The sequence below is a fragment of the Pelmatolapia mariae genome, linkage group LG8 (assembly GCF_036321145.2).
Source record: "Pelmatolapia mariae isolate MD_Pm_ZW linkage group LG8, Pm_UMD_F_2, whole genome shotgun sequence".
In the NCBI taxonomy this organism is placed as follows: Eukaryota; Metazoa; Chordata; class Actinopteri; order Cichliformes; family Cichlidae; genus Pelmatolapia; species Pelmatolapia mariae.
In genome coordinates, this window is record NC_086234.1 from 26,459,166 (window position 1) to 26,476,656 (window position 17,491).

General features: G+C 40.8%; 1 protein-coding gene across 2 annotated transcripts in view; it reads right to left on the bottom strand.

The window, feature by feature from the left end:
* Positions 1–17,124, bottom strand: part of mprip (myosin phosphatase Rho interacting protein) — a 47,204-nt gene extending 30,080 nt beyond the window's left edge. The window contains exons 1-3 of one of the 2 annotated variants that reach the window (XM_063481694.1): positions 16,132–17,124; positions 8,982–9,059; positions 8,730–8,795 (exon numbers count right to left, since the gene is read on the bottom strand). In XM_063481694.1, coding sequence (XP_063337764.1) covers positions 8,730–8,795; positions 8,982–9,059; positions 16,132–16,254 — 267 coding nt within the window. In that variant the 5' untranslated portion in view covers positions 16,255–17,124. The remainder of the gene's footprint in view (positions 1–8,729; positions 8,796–8,981; positions 9,060–16,131) is intronic. The other variant, XM_063481695.1, reaches the window with a different exon arrangement.
* Between the last annotated feature and the right edge of the window lie 367 nt (positions 17,125–17,491).

Genomic DNA, 17,491 nt, shown 5'->3' on the forward strand with positions numbered 1-17,491 from the left:
TGTTTACTACATATATAAGTGCACCATACCGCAAACATAACTACGCTTCTTGCCGAAGCATGACCGGGAATAATCAGCAGCATGTCTGCAGGAAAAAAATGTTTGATGTGTGCGACGGAGTACTTCATATTAGAAGTTAGTGATTTGTTGGTGTGATACGCATGTAGTAACCTGTTATGCAGTAAACTTTGTGTTGTGTTGGGAAAAAAAGAGAATATTTTATAAAATAGCGCTGATTGCATCATGCGAAGATCTGCTTTGCTGGCTGATTGCACGACTCGCTACACCCAGCCTGGTGAGGTAAAGCTGGAGTGTGAACTCCAGCTTGTCGGTCTGGTGACTCAAACAGGGTCTCCTCTATACAGGCCTCATTCATAAAGTGCTTTACAAACCCGAACATTACAGATAACAGCTGGATTTTCCCATTTGAGTGCAGCTAGCCAAAAACCGTAGAGCCACTTACTGCTAAAGAGACAGACAGTGAAAGTGGACAGTATATCCTCAGCTTTAACATAAAACTCATTGCTGCAGCCTGGGGCAGCACAAAAGTGATCCATTTAAACTGATCTTTAGTTATAGTCTATTATTGTCCTCTGAGTTATCAATTCTTTCACCGGTTAGCTAACATAAGCTAATGTCTATTCGCTGCAACCAACCAAACCACATGACAACATCACGTTCAGTGCTGACAGAAGATGGCGCTAAACATGTTTTTGAAACTTTAACATTAAGCACTTATTTCTTAAATCCAGCTTTACAGACAGAGTTGATGATGATGTAAATTAGCCTTTGTGTTAGCCCTGCGACAGACTGGCGATCTGTCCAGGGTGTACCCCGCCTCTTGCCCTATGACAGCTGGGATAGGCCCCAGCACCCCCCGCGACCCTGAAAAGGTTAAGCGGAAGCGAATGGATGGATGTTTAGTGCTTCATCTCCTCCTTAAGAGGGTCAAACCCAAAATTAAACGATGACTCCTGAAGGTTTTCCTGCCTGCTAGAAAATCCCTTGAAAATTCTGAAATACAGTGGCCTTACTGTTTTCCTATGCAACCAAAATACTGACTGTAAAATATTTTATTGAACAAAGACCTCAGCAGCCTTACTATTTTTAATGTGTTCAGCATGTGGACTTTTAGGAAAAGAAAACTTGTGAAAACTGGATTTCTTGTAATATATTTACTGGTGTTTGATCCAGTAAGTAAGATTGATTTCGCTGTTCACTGTGCCCGAAGGTGGCTTTACTGTATTTTGTTGCTGCTAGGTGGAGCATGAACTACTGCAGTCCAGCTGATGCTGACAGCATAAAGGCAACTTGTTGCTTAGAAACTGCCCTCTGCTACTGGCACCAAAACAAAGGAGATGTATCTGCCAAGGCTACTATTCAAAAACAAATGAATTGTCCGGGATTTGATTTTTACAAAACCGGGCCAATTCCATATCCTCCAATTGTGTCCGTCTTCCATGTGGTGACTAATTTTAGCTTGGCTATGGGGTATTATTAAAAGAAACGACTTTCTCATACAGTCCTCTCGAGATCTCTGGCTGACACGACACAAGAAACAACAACACAGAGAAAACTGCACTCAAACAATACGACCCGCACAAGACTGACAATTAAAATGCTTCATGCTAAGAAAATGGACGCGTCTTTTAGGTAAAATCTGTATTTAAAAAAAAACATTATGTTACAGCCCCAGCCCAACAGTAAACTTTCCAGAAAACTGTTAAAACGGCATGAAAAAAATAAGTGGGCCAGCTTTAGAATTAAGTGGAGTACACCCACTCCATAAATGATAAATCCTCCAGGAGGCTTTTTACAGGCAGAGCCAAAGGCAAATCCGCCTCAGCAGGCTCTGGAGAGAGACTGCTGTTTTATGTGCTGCTTGTTCCTCGATACAGTTCCCCTCCATCAAAACCTTTAACACAGAGAAGCCTAAACAATGTTAAAACAACCATGAACTGATTGAGATGTGCTAGAGTGGGTTATCCTAACAGCACTGGTGATAGAAATCCCACTGCTTCCCTTTCTAAAACATGATGTAAAACAGAAGCAGCTCTGGATTAAAGCCGTCACCTCCCGACCCCTTCTTCAGCGTGTTCTCATGGTCATTGACCTTTTAACCTAAAAGCTTTCAGGGTGGTCCCACTCTGTGTTAGATCTTCGTGAAAAATGTCTCACTTTCCATTCATTTACTTGTTTAAGAGTGACGTTCAAGTATGGGAAGCATTATGATGGGCCAGCATCAGCGGAGCAGGGTGCTTACTGTGGCAGGCTGTGTGTGAGGAATGTCTGGGTCTGGGGCATATCTGACGTTTCCTCTGTGGGTTTTTTTCCCTTTTTTTTTTTTTTTTTTTTTTTTAGGGGCTACTGCTCCTTTTCTCTTTCTCTGTATGGTCCCGGAGCTGCAAGTACACTGCAGTTCACCAAATAAGGGCATTAAAGGAGGAATGCTGCATTAGACAGAAAAGCATCTTTCCCTCTTTTCATGGAGAAAATAGTTCAGCATTAAGGGTGTACTGCTTCAGATAGACTGCTGCCTAGATGGTGAAAAATATCCGACGACGTCATTGCTCCAAGTTAAACGATCTTTGGATTCAAGGAAACCCATCGTTTTCCTCTTATTTTATCTTATATACAGTATATACACTGTTCCAGTGGCAGACGCTCATATTAAACGCAGCCAAAGAGTTAAGTCCAATTAATCCTTTTAATCCCTGAGATTTCAGTGAAAGGGGATACTCTTAGTGGTCGTCTCCAACACACAGTTCTGGCAGTGAGCACAGAAACCTGCCTGTGTTACCTGTTGTTTGTGTTTGCGTGGAGAAGCCAATCAGAAGAAAGCTTGCTTAAATGTGGGTGTCCGTAAAGCAAGAGGAACTAAGCAGTCGAGCAGAGCATGATTTTTGAATATTAAAATAGCCAGAACATTAAAAAAAACTATATATATTTTGTTACTAATTCTTGTCTAAAATATTAATTAACATTAGTTATTATTATTCTGCCCTTGAAGGGAAGGAGTGTGTAATCGATGCTGTCTGTTTGCAAGCAGTCTTGTGTCCGCAGTTTTCTAGATATCGTTTTCAAATTTTGTGTGACGGTAGATACCAATAACAGCTAGTCCTGATTTTATCTGTGTGAACAGTGGGTCAAGGTCACGCCGAATGTGAAAAATCAGCAGAACCTTAAGAGATAATATACTAGGCCTTGGAGGACATGAATACCTAGGTTGGCTTAGCATTTGACCTTCACCTTCATTGTCAGCGCCCAAAGTTCACCTTGAAAAAAATTTCAAGAAACCATATTGAGTAATATATCATACGAAAGGGCATGGAGAGCACACTTTACGCTCCACGACATCATAATGACAGCATAACAGGATGTCATCATATTGTACTAAAAACAAAACATCAAAGGTTAGTCTATCCTTTGCTCTTTGGGGCGAGTTTCACTCTGCGTGGTCTTGTTTTTTGTTCTTTTTTCTTTTTTTCTTTTTTTTTTACCGGCATGTGGTAGGATTTTAGTCAGGTTTCCAGTCACTCCAAATGTTTACTTGTCCTTCCCAACTAAACAGCTTGTTTCAGACATTGGAGGAACTGTGGCAATTCCAAGGATTATTTTGAATTGCAGAACCTACAGAGTGCTTTTCAAGTCATACTGCTGAGCTTTACAGTGACAGAGAGAGACAGCACTGTATTCTATAGTCTTTACGGACTTTGTCCGTGCACATGTTCAGCACTTTGGCTAGTGGCTGCTGTTTGAAGTGCTTTATAAATACATTTGGCTTGGCTTTGCAAGTGTGTGTGTCAAAAATCTGTCTTGTCTGTTTAGCAGAGAAGCAGCAACAAGGAAGAATAAAGAAGAGGAAGGGTTAGCATTCTGCTGCTCAAATGCAACAAGTGGTCTACAGTTTAGAAAGTATTATTTATAGTCAAGAATGCCATATGACTACACAGTGCAAATTACTGGTAAATAGTTTTACAAAATGTAAAACCTTACACAGCATCTCCACCTGACTGAATGAGTGTGAACCATAATTATAATCAAAACTATTGTTTTAACTTTAGTCAGTAAAAAGAAACAAACACTGAACCCTTCTGAAGCATCTTGATAGCAAAGCTATTAAATAAGGTTCCAAATGTGTCTGTTTCCCTTCATGCGACAATAAAAGTGGAGAGAATGCCATCAAAACAGTTAAAGACAAAGAGCAAGTAGGAGTGGCTCATCTAAATCTCTGATACAACAAAGCCAGAGAAAGTCAGAGAAACAGGACTAAATGTCAACTTCAATCACATCATTTCAACCCTCCATTGGTGGCTTGAGCTACTCTGTAAACAATGATGAGCCTGATGAGTTTGAAAACAGTAACGGTTGTCATAAGCTCCGAGGGTTTGGAGAGTTCCTATCTTCAGGGGTCTAGAGCACAAAGCGGCCACTTCCCTGACCCACTTTTCCTGCCTTGTGGAGCAGATGAAAAGACCAAAAGACAATGAGGCAGACAGTTTTGGAATCACTGTTACAATGAGAGGAAAACAACTGCACACCAGCCTGGGTGTCGCTGGAAACACATTACACAGTGGAAACGTGCACACACATGCTCACAAACACCACATTTCCTCCCATTGTCATCACTAGCAACAGAAAAGAGATTCACCATGTGCTGATGTAAAGTCAGCTCATCTCCCTCCCCCTCACTGTCCTGCTCACTCACAAAAAGAAAGATGAAAGGCAAAGGTAAACACTCGTGTGACCTATGATTTCTACAGGATACATGAGAAAGTCACCCTCTGTGTTTCCGGCAGGCTGGTTGGTAGTGTGCGGCCCCCAGTGTTTACTCACAAGCAGCCTAATCTCCAGCCTGATCGGCTGGTATGGGTTTGGTCACCCGTGTCGCATTCCCCTGGAGCTACACTAGCAACAGGCGCAGGCTCAGAGCGGGCAGGAGAGACTTCCCAGCCTTTTACTCTCTATAGCTTTGTGCCTTCGGCTCAACTCTCCAATGTTTAACTCAAAGTCTCCACAACATTAAACATGCACCTTTACTTATTTCAATGAAATGATTCAGTTCTATTCGCTCCTCCATGAACTAGTGAGGAAAGTTTCTAGTGCGGTTGGAGATTTTCAGCACTGCTAAGTGTTTTTAATCAACCTTCAGTATCAAGACCACATTCCCAGAGAGAACTGAGAACACGCTACAAACAATAAAACACTAAATGTTTCTCCTGCACAGCAGAAGCAAGCGAAGCAAGCAAAATTCCTAGGAGAACGTCTAAAATTGGAAATGTGGGCGTCAGAAATCATTAAGCCACATCACATGATTTTAGTAGCTGCATTACTTTTGACTACGCAGCAACAAACCATATGAAGTGCTTACTAACTGCATGCTTTATCCACAAAATGCATCAAAGTCATTATACACACACAAGCAGGCATGCGGTCTAAACTGAGCACAATTTATTGGATAAAGTGAAAAACCGTCCATACAAATATTGACTGATTGATTTAAGAATCATTTAGAGTTTTCCATTGTTCCTGTTAAATGATTAGAACTCAGTTTATTCTAACACAGCGTTTATACAACAGTTTCAGTCTTTTTTCCACTATGCTTACTGTCTGTGGCTGCATAACCCCCCCCCCCCCCCCCCCCCAAAAAAAACCCCAAAACAAAATAACTAACTTGCCTTGCATATAGCTCTATATGGCGATATAAGATTTTTTCATATCACGATATGTTTTTTTCATTTCAGGCGATAACGATATATATCACGATATAACCCAAATAACTATATTTGTAAGATTTAAATGTGCCGTTGCTCACAAGTAAAATGTGAAATAATCACCAGCTTGTTTTGATTTAAATATTTATTTCCCATAATAAGTTCAACAGGGTAGATGTACTTAAGGAACGTGAGACTTCAGTTTCAGATAAATAAAGGCAAATATTGCAAACTACACAAAAGGCAGCCGCTAAAGCGTTTAAGTTTCAAAATAGAACAAACAAAACAGACTACTAAATTGTCAATTCCACTTAGAAACAAAATATTAATTCTAAAAATAAATCTTAGTTTGTTTTACAGAAGAACAGACAAAATTGACTAACTTTTGTCAATATCAAATAAACTGAGAACTAAAAGGAAATTTTCAATCTCTCCTTGTTGTATAGCTTAGCTTTTCAAACAGTTTTAACAGTTACTTTAGTCTGACAAAAGCCGAATGACGAATTTCAGGCTACGTCCACACGTACCCGGGTATTTTTGAAAACGCAGATTTTTCTATGCGTTTGCACCTTTCGTCCACACATAAACGGCGTTTTCGGTCACTGAAAACAGAGATTTTTAAAAACGCCTGCCAGGGTGGATATTTTTGAAAACTCCGTTTTTGCATTTACGTGTGGATGAGAAAAACGGAGAAAACGCAGCGTCAAAGGTGTGCGCATTTTTTGACGTCACACTGTGCGCCACGTTATTGTTTAGGGGAAATGAATTTCTACAATACTGTTACTGTTAATTGTACTCTCTGCAGTGTTTAAATGCTTACATATACACACACAGTTACTGTCCCTCCACAAATATGACTCAGTTCTGCTTCTATGCCCCATCTTTGTTTACTATTTCCCACCGAGGCTTCTAGACTTCTGATTGGCCAACATTTCTACACGGTTAGGAATATATCGCCACCTGTTGCTTTGGCATGTTCCTAGCAGCGTTTTCCTTCATTTCTGCGTTTACGTGTGGACGGGATTATTTTTTAAAATGAAAACGGAAAATCTCCGTTTTCAAAAATACCTGTGTACGTGTGGACGTAGCCTCAGTCAGAGATTAAGCATGCACCGGTTTATTGTATTTCCAGACTTGCTTTCGGCACAATTTACAGTGTGCGCTACTCTGTTTTTTGTCAGACTTGAAATAGCCGAAATACCTTCACACTACGGAACTTCTATGGCCCTTCCGTTCGACAATCTCTCCGGCATTGGAACCATCATCGGTTTTTTCTTCGGTAACCTTCGCTCACGCTCTCGGTTGATTTTTCTGTAGTCGGCAAACTCATTTCCTTCATTACCCGGGCAGCCCGGCTGCAAAAACAAATACACATGTGCGCCTTGGCACTTGTGCTGTACGTAACAAGTCACGTGACGTGACGCTGCGGCTGTGATTGGTTCGGCTCTGCGCTACTTAATTTGGATTGGCTGTTCTTTTTTTTTTTTTTTTTTTTTTAAGAGGACAAGAGAGATGAGGCCTATCGCAATAGTTAAATTTTTCTATCGAGAAAAAGTTATTTCGCAATACATATCGTTATCGTTCTATCGCCCAGCTCTACTTGCATATTAAAGAAATACTAATAAGCAGTTTAACGGAGTAGTATTTTCAACCAGTGAGGACAGAAACAATTAGCTGTCTAGTGGATAAGTTACATTCTTATTTTATAAAACGTTTAAAAAGAAAAAAGATCATATTCCTAACACTGAATGTGCTTTAAATGCTTACTGAAAAGCTTACTTTCTGCATGCATTTAAATGTTTCACACTTTAACATTTTCAATTGCTAACCAATAACAAGTTGCCTTTGCAGCTGTGTTAAAATCAGCTGGTTTGTTGTATGCACTGCTGTTGCTTTTTGCTTCGTGGTGCCATTATAATATATAATTCCTCCAAGTTTCTAAGTAAAAAACAAAGTTTTTTTTTAACTTGGTGAGGGGAAACAGTTTTAAAAACGTTCCCTTACAGCCACCATCTGTGCTTTTATGCTGCTTTCCCCCCACCTGTTTCCTCATCAACGTGAACTCCACTCTTACTCTCTATCCTGTTCAAGACAACTTTTCACCTTACGCATACTGTTATCCCGGTCAGGTTGCATACCCCAAAATCTTTTACGCTGTGCAGCCAAATACCCAGGTAAACTGACAAACACAATACCAAATTTGGCTCAAGTGCCTTTATTTTAGCCAGTCTTGTAGCTGCTTAGCAGAGGAGAAGCACAGTTTTTAATTTTCTGTGGCATCAAACACTGTGCACAACATCTGAATAACTGTTATACTGAATCTTGGGTCTGTCTAGACAGTTTATGGTTGATTTCAGTAACATAATCACTGTTGCCAGCCGCAGCTTCCCACACAGTTGCAGCAGAGACAGTGCCATTCACTTCTCACAACAAATGCCAACAAAGTCATCTTCCAGCTAGCACATCACCTTCACATCTGCACCACTTTTTACATAGCTCACGCCTGTCTTTATAAACCTTTTTTTAAGTCCTGACATATAATCATGTTAAATGTCACATTTCTCTTAAGTATATTGATATAGGAGGGTTGTTTTTAACCATATTGCAAAGCCTTAATGAGCAGTTTCCAAAACATCTGTATAGACATCACACAAGAGTATAATCAAGTAAGATCAACAGTTATTGTAGGAAATGCTCCTCTAAAGAAAGGGAGTGACAGTGTTAGTGAAAGCCCTGATGGGTCGAGTGAAACTCAGTGAAAACTGATTCAGCAGCAAAGCCCTGCATCACAAGCCTCAGTCAGAGCAAGGTGACTTTTTCAGTGTCTTTTGAAACAGGAATCACACATACCAAGAAATAGCACTACCCCTAAACTGTACAACTACAACACACAAACATGGACACCTGCTATGCCCTGAACTTTAAGATTTAAAAAAAATTTGATCTTCACCTTCACAGCCTGGCTTCCACACCCATACAGAATAGAATGCAGAAAAAAAAACATCCTTTACTCACCGATTCGTCTAGGGCAAAGCGCAGACAGCCATGTTCGTACAGCACAAAAAATCTCCGTTGCCATTTCTGTGAGAAGAAATTAGGTATTAGTGGCTAGCCTCAATTTTATCGACTTAGAGTCATCATACTCAGTACTCCTCTTACAGGGCATTTCTGGTAACTGGAGGTAGGAATGCAAGCATTAATGTCCATACAGTACATTGTACGAACATTTTATAGAGCAACATGCAGGGCTACAACAAATGCCCTTACCCGAGATCTCTGCATAGGATTGTCAAAGTCAGTTCCTTCAGGGGCCAAGCACAGCCATCCACCATAAATAGGTTTGGCCTGTAAAAAGAAAGAGGAAGTAAAAAAAACAGCAATTAAGGTTATCATTAAAGCTGGAAAAGAGTGGGAAATAAAGGCGATGGGAAGGAGAGGGAGAAGGTTTTTTGGGCTTTTTGGATGTTGCTTCTCTTCATGCATTGCATTTTACACACAAAACCGCTTTGCGTGTCTTTTGATGTAATCAGCTCTATATGATGACATGCTTCAGTGCCTCCTTCCACCCATGTGACCACAGTAGATGAGATCCATATGACAAACTGACTGATGGCGTGTTTGACTGAAAAGTACCTCAATGAAAAAGATGGACAGAACTTCCATATAAACACCAAATGTGATCGGTTTTTTGTCTGCCAGTAGCAACAACTAAACTCAGATGAAGCTGGGCGTGAAGCCAGCTTTATCATCTGTCGTTTTATGTATTTGAATACTGAAAAAAATGATTTGTGTATCGTGTATGTAAAGCCCAACTAAGGATAAGGGTTGGGAATTCGCATCAGCTACAATTGTGTATATTGGGTGCAAACAACAAGTTGTGGAACAACATTAAACTTATTATCAATGACACTACTAGCTGCATTCCTCAGAACTTCAGCATCAGAAGAATTTGGTTCATTCTAGTTGGCTCGGAGTCTGCCACTATGATTTCAGTACAAAAAATTAAAATGATTTAATATGCTGCAACTATTAGCTTTCTATGTGTATTACTATTTTCATGTTGGCTAAAAAGGCATGGAGCGTGAACTGTAGCAGATACAGTTCACCCAGAGAAAAGGTGCGGCTCTTACACCCCTCTGTCCTGCAACCAATCGATTGGTTGAAGAGCAGATCAAGACCATCTCTGGTTCGCCACACTCCGGGCCAAAAGTGACATCATAAATGCTGGCTCAAGTGCAGCAATGACAAGCATAAACTCTGTGTCACACTCGGTCTCTGTGCTTTAAACGTTATTCATTAACAAGTGTCTCGCATACAAGCACTCACTCTCCCACCTCTTCAAAAGAACCCAACCTAAAAAGATTTTTCTGGAAAGTAAATGCATCCAACTGCTAGAGTGTTATTCCAATTCTCCTCCATGTCTACCATAAATCTATACGTGCCTAGTTCAACTTGCCTTGGCATGCCACTTAGGGGAGTTTTGGTGGGCTGAACCCAGTATAAAGGATATTTAGCATGGGTAGGTGTGATACAGTTCAAGTCTGGGGTCAAGAGCTCAGATTTTCATCCTAATGTGGCTCTATTCATTCACGTGACCAGCGTTGATTTGTTTGCGCATACAGACATGTACACAAGGAGATCGCAAAATTCTTGTCATGCAACAACACGGATGTGGAAAGTGTAAACATTGCATTTGTAGCAGTGCATTGAGGGTTTAAGGGACAGCTATGGTCACGAAGCATGCCTCCCATAGTGTACTTGTCACTACCTCCTTAGACTGCAGTGGTTGTCCAGATACTACATGAGGATAGGAACTTAAGTCTATCTTTGGACTGGTGACAACACAGGGAATCCAGCTCTCACCTACAAAATAAAACCCACGTGGTAGCCGTCTGCAGCTGTAAATCCAGCTTAACTTAGGCTTTAGTCTCTGTGATCACTTACTTTTAACACACAACAGAGGTGCTGACATCTTTTCCTGCTGTGCAACTATTCATTCTGTTCTCAGCTCAGAACTGCTGTCTAACAGGACCTAAAAGTACTTCCTGGACAAACCTTTAATCATTTCTAGAATTGTGCCGCCGCTTGGCAGCATAAACATAATTATATCACTGACTGCACAGTGTTGTGTGATGAGTTTCACTGACATGCAAAATGAGCAATCACTGACACAGATGACAGAATGTTGGCTTCACCATCGCTGTTGCACAAAGGTACACGGGTTATCGTTAAAAAGCTCTCTAAATGTTTCTTCGAGCACTGCTTCCCCACAGAAGACACCATATATATATGTTATATTTTAACGTAGCAAAAAGGTCTCGACTGCATACCACAATAACTATGGCCGTACTGATTTTTTCTCGTAAGGTGTTGAGAAAAATTAATTAAAAAAAAAAAACATAAGAGAGATGCATTGGTGGTTCCCAACTAGTTTTAGTTAGTTTATTTTAGTCTAAAGCTGGACAAACGGACTCCAAACTCCACAAAGTCTGACGACAGGGATTTAAAAAAAAAAAAGGATGAGAGGAAAACATATCATTGCCATTTGAGCGTCCTTTTTAGGTTATTGAGACAGCTAACAGTTTACATTTACTTAAAGCTTGTAACTTTCAGGGTTAGGGTTGTAACATATTGCATTGGTCCAATGGCCTGGAGCAAGTTTAATAAAACAAAAAGAAAAAAAGTCAATTCACTTTATTTTATTTTTGCTTCATTCTTAACATAGCAACAGCATAATTTAAAGACGAGTAAAAGTAAAAATTTACAAGGCAGTAGCCATTGTTAAAAAAATAAAACTTTTTCCTGGTGCTGATACCCGGCACAGGTCAACTTAAGCCTGGCCTGACAAACAGGTGGAAATCATGGTTTATCCACCAAAAGACCCAGGAACTGTCATTTTACAATAACTGTTATTCAGGAAGTACCCCACTATCCCAGTTCGTCTAGCAGAATCAAGATTAAGCAAACACACCCTCCACATGCCATCCTTTGCAATACAGGACAATTGGACTTTGTCAGTCATCGCTCAGAAAATCTCGTGGTCTGCTCCGACGTAATTTCGAGAAATGTTTGCAGCGGCTGGTTTTGAGGAATGCCAAGTAGGGCTGCCACGATTAGTCGACTAGTCACGATTACGTCGACTATCAAAATCGTCGACGACTGATTTAATAGTCGACGCGTCGTTTGAAGCTTTGTAAGATTCCAAAAGACGCAGAAATAAGTAGTAGGATTTAAGAGTGTAATAACGGACTGAAACAGAAGATGGCAGCACTGCATGTACAAGGATGCCAGCTGCCGTTAAATCCCGAAGAAGAAGAAGTAGCTCTGTCCCAGAATTCATAGCGCAGCTCAGTTTCCAACAATGGCGGCAGCTAGTTAGTTTTAATATTACTCTTATTATTCTTTCTGGGTCACAAAATAAACGTTTAACATATTTTCAGGCGAGAATGTAACTGTGCAAACCTCAAATATCTGCTCAGTTTATCAAGACACCACATATTTTCAAAAGCGCTCCGACGTTTTCGGAGACGTCTGTTACCCACTAGCTCGATAGCTAGCCGGGGGCAAGGCTCACTAGAGCCCGTGAGAACACCGGACTCCCGGAAAATCGTTTTCAAACCCACCGCCGTCTTTCGCTACTCAGGTTAAACATATATAAGTCACTTAGATAACTTAAAATGTTACTGTTTGGCTTTTTTTTTAGTATTTTATTTGTTCCTGAGTAAATTGGTATGGCTGAGATTAAAGTTATAGTTTTTACACAGCTGAATAAACGTCAAGCAGACAACTGATTATCAGAAGTGTGAGATGCTCAAGAATATACTCCGGTGTCCCGTTACATTTTAGATAGCAAGGAGTTTATTAAACTTCACCGAAACAATCTGCAAATTTCATTAACATTTAATAAACTATCATCTTGTCTTTATTTTTAGTTAGCACATACCTTAAACACTTAAAGCTGTAAGCTAATGATAGTCATATAAGAGCAGATGCTGCTGGTGCAATAAGCTGTACGTTTTATGTCCAATGGATGCATGATCTGATTAGTCGACTAATCGCAAAAATAATCGGTGACTAGTCGACTATCAAAATAATCGTTTGTGGCAGCCCTAATGCCAAGTAACAGAAGCTACCAAAATGCATATCATACTCTAATGATCGGCACATCCTGTTCTCTAAAAGCTGCTGCGGCTTTAGAGAGCACTAAGCATCTTGCTGAATTTGAACTGAGGCAGTGTTTCCTCCAACTGAAATGCAGATAGAGGAATCGAGTGGTAGTTCTAACTGATACTCTGAGAAGTACGTTTATTTAGCCGGGGGTGCTGTTTTCACTGTCTGAGCTTGTTTGTGACAAAAACAAACGCAGCTGGGTGTGACACCAGGGGACCCATGTGAAAGCCATCCCATTATCACAGCAGTGATCCTCCACACAAAAGACTGGAACAGAACTGACAGGCACAGAACCGTGGATATGATCTCTAGCCCGTTGGGTGTGTAGTGCAACCTGCAGTCAGTAACTGCGTTGGAACATTTGGTACGTGTTAAACCTATAGGCTGGCTCATAAGCTCAAATAGTGGGATGTTGAGCAGCTGCCGGTGGGGAGCTCTACTCTATTTCACAACCCCGCACTTCCTTTCTCTCCCTGTGACTCCTGCTCCCACTCCTCAAGTCCCAACACATCCCAGCTCATCTTTCTCCGGGTCTCCCACGTGTGTAAACCTTCGCCTGACTGCATGCTCCATCACTGTCTTGCCTCCCACCAACTCTCCCTGAAAACACGATCAGTTTTCTCCAATGGGAAGAGACTGCCAGCTCCAGTCTGTGAGCACAAAGTCACAGATTGAATGCTGTGACAAAAGACGGAGACCTTGTCGGGGCACACAAACTCCTTTGGTGCATGCCGACTGTAACAAAAGAATTTGAGGCAAACACCTCCCCCAACCCACCTTTTATTCCAACAGCGCTGAACCGAGAGATTGTTTATACTGGACACTAGCCTTCAGACATTCGGCTCTCATCTCTTTGCATAACTTTTCAATGCGGGCTGCGTGTTTCAAAGCTGAATCTGCAATCTTCAGCTGCTTTTGAGCTCTGAATAACTTTATTTAATTTAGGACTGAAATTCACTTAGCCAAATCAGCTGGTCATGGTGTTTTAACAGCATCACGCAGCTTTAGTGGAGCCTCCTTTTCTCTGGGTTGTTGAGTTCATCCCCTCAGTCTCTGCCTGGATCAGTGTCTCAACACTGGGAACATTTTTATAACTCCTAACCCTCATCTTGGACCTGCTGAACAAGACTCAGAAGTTTAACACTGATTAAATGGTGTTACATAACACAGCTTTAGGCCAGTAATGACCTGGTGTCTGGTGCGGAGGGATAACTGGTTTTAAGACTGTCCAGATATCATCCTCACAAAACTTACTAATGCAACTGAGCTCTCTGTAAACTGTTTGAATAGCTGAAACATTTCCCAAAGCTTGTGGGCGACTGGGATAACAAAGATGAGCAAAGACTGATTTCTAGAATGCCAGAGAAGTAAGACTCTCTGGTTCCTGTGCCGTCCTATGGGCTGTGGGAGAGAGTGCAGGCCAGGTCACAGGGAGATTAAAGGAAGTGATGTAACCATTACTCAAACCATCCAGACTTGGGGGTGTAAGAGTTAACATCCAATAAACTCTTTAAAAAAAAAGAAAACAAGTGCATGGCCCCCACACACTCGCACAACAGAAGATGCTGACGTTGCTGTTACGGCTCTTAAGCCACGTTCACGGGCCCATCTGGGCCTCATCATCTGGGATCAATTACAGGATACAACAGAGACTAAACTGATCTGAGCGTGAGGGACTGAAAAAACTTGCTCATGACATGATCTCAACTGAATGCAGCCTCACTTCACAATCCCATTCAATGATACCCATGTGGGGCTGTGAAGCTGTAATGTTTAAGTATCGTACAAGCAACAAGTGAATATACGAGTTGTTTTTTGTTGTTGTTGATTTTTTGTCATTTCTGTAGCTTTATTCCACTGTGGTGTGAACTGTATCATTGTTTCCACAGGACGTTAATCTAGGTAGTGGGTTCGCCACAGCGGACCCAAAGATGGAGCTACTAAAGGGCTATCTCAAAAAAAAAAAAAAAAAAAAAAAAAGGAGAGAAAAAAATCAATGTAAAATGCTTCTGTTCGCTTCTGTCCACTATGATTCTCTTCTTGTGAAAATGAAGAGCTTGTTTTAACAAAACCTAACAATTAGTTCTCAAACACATCCAAATACGAGCTGGTCCCGGAATGTGACAAATGCAGAACTTGCTATTCACTAAGGCTGAGCCATCGGTCAAATGTTTGGTTAAACTGAGATTTCGACTTCCAAAGATGATAAATCTAGGTAATCAGGACAGAACTACATTTTGGGGGCTTTTATGATTTTCAAGAGGCATGCAGCCAAGGCTTGGTGAGACTGGCTAAACGGGCAAATACACCAATTATTTTCTTAACTTACTTCCTTTTCATTTGAATTGGGCTGTACTTGAAGTTTAAGGTCATCGCAGTTCAATGAATGCTTTACTAATGTTTACCACAAAGGCGGTAAATGTCAAAAGTGCAATTACTGACCAAAATAATTGTGATTATGGTTTTTGAAATAACTGAGCAACACTACTGCTCACAACCGCCGTGGAAAAGAGGTGTTAGTCCAAGTGTAGGCACCGATTCTCCAAGTCTCTGGTCAAACACAATTTTTCCAATACATATTCCTTCAACTAGTCTTTTGATAAAGGTCATGGCTGTCTAACACTTTTTTTCCTAAGTTTTTCATTTCAGAGATGTACTCGAGATAGCACAAATGATGAAGCATTTTCATACTCATACTATTCTTGTAACCATTCGTGTTCTTGTAACAGTGACAATAAAAATCTATTCAGTGACTCCTGGCGCCCCGCGGATAGGTGACCATTAAACTATACCTGCAAAATGGCCCCCCACAGGATACCATCGTTTTTTTCCCTTTAGGTTTTCACCTGTCTTTATATTAAGGAAGTAAAGAAATCAAAAGAGTTCTTGCGATTCAGCCAAAAATAAACACTTCTCCTTGACTTTCTCTACGCAGACACTGCAATGCTGTCTCGCAAGTCTTTCGGAGACTGGTTGCATCACAAGCCAAGAAAAACTGTTTCTTTATTGACGTGATCGTTAATCAGCTCGACTCATCAAGAGGGCTGTGCCAACCTTTTGTCGTTTAAATATAACACATAACAGCTTTATAGCAACAAGCCTGTCACCGCCAACCTCAATTCTCCAAAGCTTGATTAGCGAGCAGTAAAATCTCTCTCTTTTTTAAAAAAATATTTATTTAGTTATTTTTACAAACTTTGACAGAAAAAGCTTTTAAATCATTAAGCCTTTTGATCTTTTTTCTTACCTGGGTCAAATCCTGGTCTGTCAGTAGGTGCAACTCCCGGGGTTTGAAGCAGTTCTGACATTTACTTTTGTTGAAGAAGTTTGCTTGGAATTTCCTACAGGGATTTTCTTTAGCGGTAGACATTATATTTCACCTCTTAATAATTATAATATTTTTTTAAAATGAATAATTTCCGTGGGGAAACGCAGAAGGTGCAATCTCGCTGTTTTCTTGTGCGTCTCTTCTTATCCTAACTTGGAAAAAGCCCCAGCACACCGATGCATTGTCAAGCTAAAAAAAAAAAAAGACCAAACCAAGAGTTTAACAGTTCTGGGACGACGTTCAAAGCTTCTTTTATCGCTTTAGCTGTATCCAGTTGCTGCCTCCCAATAAATAATTAGCTGCCATCAAGCCAGCCTTCTCATCCTTCAGTGATGAATGCCTTTCAGTCCATGGCCTGCAACCACAAAGCGTAGCGGCGAGAAGGTGGCTAATATCCTGTTAGCTTTCCAATGGGTATCCAGATCAATAACGTGATGGTGTGAGCCGCAAAAGCAACATTTGTACACAGCTATGGCCTTCGAGCTCCGGGAAAACAGTGTCATTTAAGTAACAACACACTCCCATATGAAAGACTCGATCCAAAAGACGGCTCAGTCAGACAGGAGGCTACTATCCCGTTCGCAGCACTCAGTCCATGCGAAGTTCATCCAGTGCTCCTTGCTAAGCTAGCCCAGTTAGCTCGCACACAGATAGGCTAGCTAATGAAATTCTTCCCTTGCTGGCGTATTCAACTTTTTAAAGAAAAAGACTCGGTCAAAAAAATCAAAAAGCTTCATGTGCTTTCCTCCCAGGTGGGAACGCAGTATGCAGGGCGAGCACCTCTTGGGCAGTCACAGATGCCAAAACGAGTACTTAGGGCTTGGTTCCATAACTAGCCTGGTTAGCAGCAGTGGGTTTATTTTCTTCTTTCCCAACGGAGCAAGGGGGGAGAAGACAGAAGAGAGAGCGCAAATACACACAAGCTCCTGGAATTCTACGTGCTCTCGCGATAACTGCTCACTGCCGCCACCCACCGAAAGAAGACAGTAAATGAAATGTTTTAGTTATACTTACTTGGGGACGCAGGCATAGTCATGCTTATGTTTTTGAATGTCAAATGTGATCACTTATTAAAAATAGAATTAATACCACTATTAATACCACTTTAAAACAGATGGGAAAGCCCCGTTTTCTTTTCTTGATTTGTGTAAATTGTGTACAAATTTTGCCAGCTCACACAACAACACACAGTTCAAAATATGTATTGATAGATGTTTTTGTTTACCCCTATTAAAAAAAACTGACAACAGAATAATATATAATTTGGGGAAATGTGTTT